We start from the raw sequence: 10080 nt of genomic DNA, 5'->3' as shown, positions 1-10080 counted from the left end.
CCAACACTAAGATAGTTGACAATTTCATTTCAAATTTAAAAAACTGTTTTTTGGTTACAGTCAAGTGGCTTTAAAATAAGGAAATGATATACACCTCACCTTTGAAGGGAACTCAGTTATCTTTCTTACCAGAGCAGCCCAGCATGGTGACATGTGGTGAGCCCTGACCCACCCCTTTTCTAAGCCTCAGATATTCACTGTAAAAGCTCAGGCAGGCTCTAAACAACCCCCAGACTACCACCTTCCAGATCACAAAACAGAATAAGGCACAGAAAAGTTAAATAACTGAATTGGAATAAACTGGTTGAAACAAGCAGGCCTGGGAGACAGACTGGGCTCTGTCTATTTCCAAGCCCACTATGATGTGGCCTGCTTCAGGATGATCTTGGTTATGATTATCCATGGATTGCATTCTGCTGAGTTTGGAACTTCTCTAAACATTCTGGGACAGGGTCTATCACTGTGAGTCCAAGAAGCGAGGAGCACAGCTATCCAGTGGAGGAGGAAACAAAGGCTGCCTCACCCCTGGAATTCCTCAGTTCTGGGTTGGCTGGGGAGGAAAATGCTTTTTCCCTTGTCATTAAAATCCAAATAATGAAAGAATCGAACTGGACTTTATATTTTTTTACCATATACAAAGATGAACTTGAAATGGATCAAAGTCCTAAATGTAAAAACAAAACATATAAGAGAAAATATAAGTGTTTTGTGATACTAATTAGTCAATGGGTTCTCAGATATGGCATGAAAAATACAAGTGACCAAAATATACAAAAAAATAAACTTTGTCAAAATCTAAAATATGTATGTTTCAAAGAATATTATCAAGGGCTCAGTGGTCAAGAAAACTTGCTGCTCTTACAGAGGACAAGGGTTCAATTCCCAGCACCGACATAGCTAACAACTGTTCATAACTCCAGTGCCAGGGGATCTGACCCGTCTTCTGGCCTCCATAGGCACTATACACACATGGTCACAGACATATAGGAACCATGAACATAATAAAAATAAATAAATATTTTTAAAGGATATTACCAAGTAAAGGAAGCCAAGTGTGGTGATACATGCCCATAATCACAGTACTCAGGAGGCTGAGGCAGGACGATGGTGAGTTTGAGGCCAGCTTGTTCTCTAAGGTTCTAAGCCAGCAGGGACTACACAGAGATCATGTCCTAAGAAACAACAGCAACAACAAACAAAGTGAAAAGCTGTGGGTACAAACCAATGGTAGTCCATGTTTAGGATATAAAAGGCCTGAAGTTTGATCTGTAGCACACACACGAAAGAGAGACAAAGGAAGAAAAGAAGGGAGGAAGGAAAAAAAAGAAAGTAAAAAGTAAAGGGTTAAAAACAAAACAAGCCGGATGGTGGTGGTGCATGCCTTTAATCCCAGCACTCAGGAGGCAGAGTCAGGGAATCTCTGTGAGTTTGAGGCCAGCCTGGTCTATAGAGAGAGTTTCAGGACAGCCAGGGTTACAGAGAAACCCTGTTTTGAAAAACCAAACACCAAAACAAAACAAAACAAAACAAAATAAAAAAATGACCTTTGTGGAATATACTAAAAAGTTAAAAACAAAATAAAAAACCTTTGTAGAACATAAGTTATTTGTATATCACAGTTCTGATAAGGGTTTAGGATCCAGAATATATAAAGAACTCTTACAACTCAACAAAAAGAAGTTAAAATTTAAAAAAAAAAAGAAAGAAAAAGAAAGGGACCATGATCAGCAGTTACTAGGACTGGCTGCTCTTCCAGAAGACCTGGTTTAATTCCCAGCACCCACACGGCAGCTCTAACCTGTCTGTAACTCCAGTTCTAGGGTTTCTGACACCCGCACACAGACATACATGCAGGCAAAATAACAATGCACACAAAATAAAAATAAATTATAAGCCCGGCAGTGGTGGCATATGCCTTTAATCCCAGTACTTGAGAGGCAGAAGCAGGAGGATCTCTCTGAGGTCGAGGCCAGTCTGGTCTACAAAGCGAGTTCCAGGAGATGCTCCAAGCTATACAGAGAAACCCTGTCTCAAAAAAACAAAACAAACAACAACAACAACAACGAATTGTAAAAAAGAAAGACCTAATGTTACACAGACAGGGATCTAAATCCATTTCTCCAAAGATATAAATGCCCAATAGGCATATTTTTAAAAAAAGCTCAGCATCATTAATCATGGCGCAACTGTAAGCGAAAACCACAATGGAACTACTTCACGCCTACTATGACATCTAGATAAAACAGACAGGTGCAAAGGCGGGTTAGGATGTGGGGAAATGGAACATACGCATTGTGACTAAGAATGGAAAAGAATCTGGTGGTTCCTTAAAAAGCCAAGTTATTATATAACTCACCTTCCTATTCTGGGTATACCACAGACGTACATAAAACCTTCTGCAGCAGTCTCCCCCAGTTCCCTTTATACAATTTCACTTTCGGTGGGATTCATGATCAACTACAGTCCAAAGTTGTTAAATGGAAAATACCAGAAGTAAATGCTTCCTAAATTTTAAATTGCACACCATTCTGAGTATCATGAACTCTCCAACCGGCCCACTCTGTCCCACCTGGAGCACGAGTTGTTCCTCTGTTCAGCACATCTATAGAATACACTCAGCACTTAGTAGACTGCTAGTCATTAGCAGCCATCTTGGCTACTATAGTATTGAAACAGAACAGTCTGAACATGAGGGAGTAGAGATGCAGGGATTCTGATATGCCCAAGACAAGTCTTGAAGAGAAAAGATAAAAAGTTTCTTATTTGATAGGAAAATAAATTAGCTAAGATCACAGTAAAAATGATTCTTCTATCCAAGAAATTGTGAAGAACAAAATCCTACTAGATTTGCTGTGATACTTCAACTGAAAAGGTTATGGTTAGAACACGTAAGTACTCAGACCAGAAATAACAATGGATTTGTACAAGCACACATAGGAAAGAACACAGGTAGGGCGCAGCATGGGGCTTGGTTTTAGCTGTCTATTGGAGCCCTTACAATGTGTTCATTGTCTCAGATACAGGGATGAAGGATAAACACAAGATGGTATGGCAGTCCCTCCTTAGTCATGGAGGGCACACTCTAAAACCCACGGATAGTTCACATACCACTGTTTCCTACAGATGCATACTCATGATAAAGTCTAATCTAAGAGAAGGCAGGGCCAAACATTAATACTCTAAAATTATTAAAATAATATGTTGTTGAGTTCGAGGCCAGCCTGGTCTACAGATTGGGTTCTAGGACAGGCTCCAAAGCGACAGAGAAAACCTGTCTCGAAAAACAAGCAAACAAAAATGTTGTAATAAAAATTATGTAATATGGTCTCTCAACGTATCTTCTACTTTTACCTTTCCACTTACAGGAAACACTTCATGGCTACATTCTGGCATATCTGAATTGCCAACATCATGACTCAGGTGCTTTGGGCTATTTATTACCACATAAAATCAGATTTACCTGGACCTAGTATTGTAACACTCGATCTGACAAACTGAGATGGTGGCCTACAGAGTGATGTATGTACTGTGTGATTCGCCAGACAAAGCTGATCCTGCGAAAGAGCTCTCCACACTACTCAGAATGGTATGTCTAAAACTTACGGACTGTTTACTTCTGGAGTTTTCCATTTAATATTTTCAAACCATGGAATTTAAAATCAGATTAGAAAGGGATTTCTGAATGTATATCCAAAGAATATTTTAGTCATAAAAGATTAATGCTACATGAATGGATCCGAGAAATAAATGAAATTGCTACATGTTATATGAACCACTTATGCAAAACATTGAGAACAAACAAACTCAAAGAGGCAGAAAGCAAGGCCGTGAGTGCTGAGGGCTGGGGAAAGGAGGGAACAGGCAGTGACTGCCCTAACCACAGGGCTGGGTTGTGGGTGATGACATGCTGGAATCAACGCAGCAGTGCTCACTTCACACCCTTGTGCATCGGCTGAAAACTACTGAATGATATACTTACAGTGAACTTTATAGTGAGTGAGTTGTATCTCAATCTGAAGGTATTTCTCCCCAAACAAACAGAAAAGAACAGCAACAACCACAACAAAACCAGGTGTGTGGGTATCTGCTGTAATTGCAGTACTCAGGAGGAAGAGCAGGCAGGAGTATAACTGCAAGTTCAAGGTCACTGTAGGCTGCAGGAAAATCTTATGCCAACTCTGTCTATTTATTCAAAGCCTGTCTCAACTCAACAAAATAAAATATAAGTAGTCCAAACCATAACCAAGTAGGCTTCCCTGGGTACCCCCACTTCATCCAATGTCAGCACGCAGGACAGATGTATCTGCAACAATCCCTAGGTAGATACTGGCTAAGACAAAGATTCCCTGGAGAGCTCCTGCCTGCAGAAAAAATTGACAGTGCTCTTAAGACTGTGTTGGTTCAAAATTAAACTGAAAGGAAGACCTAGTCCAGAGGGTCTCAGCTGGGTCATTTTACCCCCTCCCCACCATGAGAAGATGGGCATTGTCTCCTCTAGAGAACAGAATTGGAGTGGATGAGACTGGGAAGGGCAGTGCTAGTCGGACTGGATAGAGGCCAGGGATGCTGCTAAGTAGGGCCCCTCACCATGGCTGAGAACCCATCTTAATCTAAAGACAAGTTAATTACTTTAAAAATTCTCACATTTATTTAACCTATGCATATATTTTATGTCAATAATGCCAAATATGTCCAAAAAGTTCTGAGGCCATGCTTCAAACCAGAACCACAGAGTTAGGCTTGCCCCAGAACTATGGCAGGTAAGTCTAACTAAAAAGAGTATTCTAGGCCTTTCATGGCTCAGAGTTGGGCAAACCTGCAGTAGCTAGGAAAAACTCCCCAAAGACAGTCTTAAGCAACAAATTATACTTTCAAAGAGATGTTTATCGGGTTTCATTCTTCAGCAGAAAATGGAAGTTTTGTGAAGTTTATCTGACAGACTCACATAGGGAATGAGAATTTTTCTTACGCAAGGAAATGTAAAAAGACATTCACAACAGGAGACGGTATACAGACACATTCTAACTGGTCCCTTAAAGCTTGTGACATCACCAAACTCCAAATCTCCAGGCTCTATTTAGTATTTCAAAAAAGATTCAGGAGTCTTACTCTGTGGTTTCAGAAGAAAGATTTATTTTAAAGAAGGTGCTTCCTATAAGCCAAGGGCATCTTCATCATTTAAGGGAAAAAGAATTAAAAAGTAGATATATGTTATCAGAAAACCTCTCAAAGAGACTATCCCACATAGTTCTTCACAGACAACTACATCAATGTGATCCTTTCTCTTATAAAACCAGAACCCTAATCTATATACTGGGTTGTTTTGGTGTGTATGTGGGGGGGAGTTTAGTGAGGGGAGGGGGTTGAGACAGACTCTCACTAAGTAGCCTTGGCTGGCTTGAAGCTTGCTGTGTAGACCAGGCTGGCCTTGAACTCACAAAGATCCACCTGCTGCTGCCTCTCAAGTGCTGGGATTAAAGGCGTGCGCCTGAATAGCAAGGACTTGTTCCTCTCATACATGCATTTTCTATGGCAGAAGGTCCACAGCTATACCAGCAATATAAGGTCCAGTTGTAAGGCTGACCACTTTTTTTTTGTTTTGTTTGTCTGTTTGGGGACAGGAGTTTCATCATGTAGCCCTGGTAATTCAAACTCAAGAGATTTGCCTGCTTCTAGCTGCTGGGATAAAGGCCTTTGTCACCACGGAGAATTTTCAAGACCTACAGTCTGGAAAGTGCTGAACTGCAGGTGTGTGCCATCATACCTGGTGTGACTTGATATTTTTTTAAGAAACTTCTTTCCACCATTCTTTGTGTTGTCTTACGTATCTTGCTCCAAATCTTGCAATAACTACCTTTGTTCATATATCCTTTTACGGTTGCCTTAGCCTTCCTTAGAATAAATTCTCAGAAGTAAACTGCTCCTGGTTTTTGATATTTTGGCTTCACACTTCTTAAGGTCTGACAACTTAATTACTTTTTACTTTTTATTGTTCTTGAGACACAGTCTTGCTATACAGTTCTGGGCAGCCACATACTGATGAGCCCTCTGCTCAGCAGGACTTATTCTGTCAGCGGTAGCATTTCATGATCTGTGCAGAGGGAGAGTGGAGCTGCTCCATGAAGCCAGCAGTGGAGCCATCGACCCTGGGCCCTATGATGGCAATTCATTACTTAAAAATGACTAATTCCAGACTGGAAGGATGGTTCAGCAGTTAAAAGAGCAAACTGCACGTACAGAGGACCCAGATTTGCTTCCCTGGGTGACTCACAACCTCCTGTAACTCGAGCTCCAAGGGACCCAACATCCTCTCTGGTTTACACGGTGCTTACACTGACATGTACACACCCCACACAAATGTACAACACTAAAGATAAAATTACCTTAAAATCTAAGAAGAATGACTAATTCCCTCACTGGTGCTGAGCCGCAGCCCAACTCCAACAGTGTATCTAGACCAGGTTTCACTTCTTTCCTGTCCATCCTCACCCATTAGGAGGGAAATCTTCCTTAAAAATCAAGAAATGTTTTTGCAAAACGAAATGCCTTGTAATAGAAGAAAATAAGTGGTCAGTCTGATTTACACAAACCCACCCACAAACATGACCTGCTCTACCTGACTCTGCTCCTCGACGTTCTAACCTCAGAGCCAGGGTCCAGTCTGTTTCTCCTCAAAGTTGAGAACCCAAAGGGAACTTACATAGAAGTGGAAATGCAAGAAGTGGGCCAGAGCTCTGGGAGCCACATCAGGGAAGGTGGCCAGGAGGGTCTGGAGGTACACCTCCAGGTCCTTCTCCCGCTTCTCTACCAAGCTTCGTGAGTTCTTTCCAATTATCTTTTTGGGTGGAAGGAGAGTTCTGTCAATTTTCTTCTCTGCAACAAGCTGCAAGAAAACACAAACACATCAACCACAGACCACTTAAGTAGCTCTGTATGGATGTAAGCCCCAGGCTGGCAAGGATCATATCTTCTACAATCACTCTTGGCAGCAGTGCCAGGGTGAGTGCTCCCAGCTAGGGCACCTAGAATGTGCCCTCTTCCAATCCAAGTGGTACTGGAAATACCAATACAATTCCAAGTGAGAAAGTCCATCTTTGGTCTTTGGGGACATTGGGAAAAGTAGTGCTTATGGCCCCCTGAAGTTCAAAAACCAAAGGAGTCTGTGTTGTATTTCAGTCTCATTGTAAAAAAGCCCTCAGAAAAGCAGCTCTGTCTAAGAGCAAAGGAAAAATATAATCTCAATCCGTTATCAAAGAGTAAAAAATATACTTCGTGAAACAAGTTCGAGCCTGTGCTCTCCTCAGGAATACAGCAATTTTAAAATCAAAATTGACAGATACTAATCTAGACAGTCTCATGCTAGGGTTGGACTGCTAGGCCCAACCAGTTCTTTCGTCAGATGTATTAAGAACTAGTTTGCTATAAAGCCCATGAGAGAGAGGGCTCATCTGGTGAATGCGCCTGCTGTTGAATCTGATGAGCTGAGTTCAAGCCTTGGGGCCAATGTGGTGGAAGGAGAATGACTGCTCACAGGCTGCCCTCTGACCTCTACACATATGCTGTGGCATGTGTGCACCCCCTCCCACCTAAAATAAATACATAAATTATATATATTTAAATTTTTTTTATTATTTTATAAGACAGGGTTTCTCTGTGTAGCCCTGGCTGTCCTCAAACTCAGAGATCCTCCTGCCTCTGCCTCTCAAGTGCTGGAATTAAAGGCATGCACCACTATGACCAGTTATAAATAAAATTCTTAAAGATTAGCAAACAACAGATGTGGAGGCAGTTTTACCCTAAAACTAGTGTGTAGCACAATGGAGACTTGGTCCTCAAGCCCCTAAGCCCCGAGATACAGGTTCCCAGCTCTTAAGATTACCTTTTCATGGAGGTCATGGAAGTCACTATAACGGTGCTTGATTGTCCACTCATGGTTGCCATCAGTAATCTGTATGATATAAACCTAAAGGGAAAAAACGATTCCTTGTGACTAGGGAACCCTGACCCCACAATAGCTGCAAAGTATTCAGACCCCACTCCCCAAAAACCCAGAGTCAGGCTCCTTGTACATCCAATGTGCACCTGACCCCTACTGAGCAGTGGTGGCCCTGTGAGGTCTGGGGTCAAGCTGTGCTTCGATTATCAGCAAGGGATGGAAATGGGATTGGTTCAAACACCGACTGAGATTTTTACATCCTGCCTCAACCTGAGTGGTAGGCAGGCTGTCCCTTGTAAGGGACACAGAGCAGAGCTGGGTTTGGCAGGACCGGTGTCTCTGCTATGCACCTTTCCAGGTACCCTGACTCCGTCCTAGAAGCAGGTCTTCGGCCAACATTTCCCTCTGGCTGTGTTTTTGAATTCGGCTGCTGAACCAGGAGCTGGAGGCACCACCACGCTCCCAGGGGCAGCAGTGGTCCAATCAGAAGACAATATGGTTTTGGTGGTTAAGAAAACCTGGGTTCAAAAATCTGGCTATCCCATTTCCTGGGTGTGGCTTATGTGCAGCTTATGTAAGTGACTGGGAGCCTAAATTCTCTCTGGGCCTCAATTCCTCCATATTAAAACCTGGTAGGCTTAAGGATCGAGTAAAGCATTAAGTATGAAATGACTGTGCAGGCCCTAACGCCACACAAAAGACAGGTATGTTACTAACATCCAACGCAGCACACCCAGGGACAAATGATGATCACCACCCTGCTCCCTGTCACTTAGAGGAAGGACAAAGCCCCGAAAAGGAAGAGCTTTTGGGGGGAATGAACCTCTACTGATTGCAGCTAGTCATAGCTGAGTGACCTCATCCCTTAACTAGAGGAGCCCGCTCCATGGTCCTAGCTTCCCACCTCTGCCTGTGTAGCAGGGAACGGGCGAAAGGGATCAGTCAACTCGGCTGATTCCTCTGACCCCCAGAGGCAGCCATTTCTCCAACACCAGCCTGTTGCTCCAGAAGGAGCCACCAGCCAGCATTCCACAGTCCCCCTTCCTTGCTGGGGAAAGAAGAGCTAGAGGAGCTCTCAGGATGCGGTATTAGCATGGGAGCCAATAGGGTGAGGCAAAGGCAGGGCCAAGGCCCTTACCACTGTCCACCCTCCTGGGAACAAAGGACAAGGAGACGGGGAGATGCTTTATGAGCCCCCACCACAGAACAAGTTTTCATCTGGCAGCCTGGCATCCAAACCTATCCAGACCAAGAGGGCTTCTAACACCATCACCAAAACTACTTTCCTTTTTTGTCGGGCCTCCCTTGTAGCCTGCAAAGATATGTAAAAGACGCTCACTGTCTCTCTTCCCTAAGCCATGAAGTCCCCTACGGTTTGTAGGTCCTGTACTTCAGCCCTGAGGTAACTTCTTTCCCAACCACTAGGGTCCAATTCTCCTCCCCAGACTCCCAGGGCCTATTTTCCTATACCCCTTCCTCACATCGCAGGGCTGATCTGGACTGCGACAGGCTTGGGTGGGGGTGGGGGTGCAGATCAAGATCCGCCCCCTCTCCTTCACCGCCTGAAGATCCCTGGCCCTTTCCTCCGGTTCCATCTATGAGACCACCCCCTCTAGAGTCCCCTTCCTCCCAGACTCCCTAATCAAGATCTCTTAGGCTGGCATCCCTCCTTGCCTGGAGGATCTAGAAGGACTCCATCTCATCTGCACACCCCTTCCTCCCCAGGCCTTCCTTTACCCTCGGATTCCTCCAGCAGGGCTCCCCCCCACTCAACTCCCTCCACGCGCCCCACCCTAGAACCTCCTCCGGGACCTCTGCGACCCAGCCCCTTCCCCTCAACACCCCATTTCTAGGGCTCCCTCGTCGCTACCGCAGACCCTTCCCCCCTCTCACGGACGTGCGACCCTGACCCCCTCCTCGAGCCCCCGACTTGGACTCCGGGTTCCAGGCGCTATGCACGCTTTGGGTGCCCGCGTCCCCCAGCACACCGTGTACGTGTCCACGAGCTCGGAACCCACGACGCGCGCCTCCTTGGCCGGTTCGGCCTCCCGCTCGGGCCCGAAGCTGAGCGCCGCCGCCATGTTGCGGGCTCCGCCGCTGCCGACGCCCGGCGCAGACTGGCAGCAGTAGGGGGCGGGGTCAGC

At 44.6% G+C, this 10080-nt stretch overlaps 1 protein-coding gene across 4 annotated transcripts in view; it reads right to left on the bottom strand.

Annotated features, from left to right (window-relative positions):
- The window catches only part of Nisch (nischarin), a 35955-nt gene extending 25894 nt beyond the window's left edge, over window positions 1–10061 (bottom strand). For 3 of the 4 annotated variants that reach the window (XM_013346916.2, XM_013346917.2, XM_005348726.2), the window contains exons 1-3: window positions 9925–10061; window positions 7880–7963; window positions 6701–6883 (exon numbers count right to left, since the gene is read on the bottom strand). In XM_013346916.2, the coding sequence (XP_013202370.1) occupies window positions 6701–6883; window positions 7880–7963; window positions 9925–10017 (360 nt within the window). In that variant the 5' untranslated portion in view covers window positions 10018–10061. The remainder of the gene's footprint in view (window positions 1–6700; window positions 6884–7879; window positions 7964–9924) is intronic. The other variant, XM_026780023.1, reaches the window with a different exon arrangement.
- Between the last annotated feature and the right edge of the window lie 19 nt (window positions 10062–10080).

Source organism: Microtus ochrogaster, chromosome 6 (assembly GCF_000317375.1).
Source record: "Microtus ochrogaster isolate Prairie Vole_2 chromosome 6, MicOch1.0, whole genome shotgun sequence".
NCBI lineage: Eukaryota > Metazoa > Chordata > Mammalia > Rodentia > Cricetidae > Microtus > Microtus ochrogaster.
Note: the sequence above shows the minus strand (reverse complement) of the source record. Positions and strands in the feature narration are given on the sequence as shown.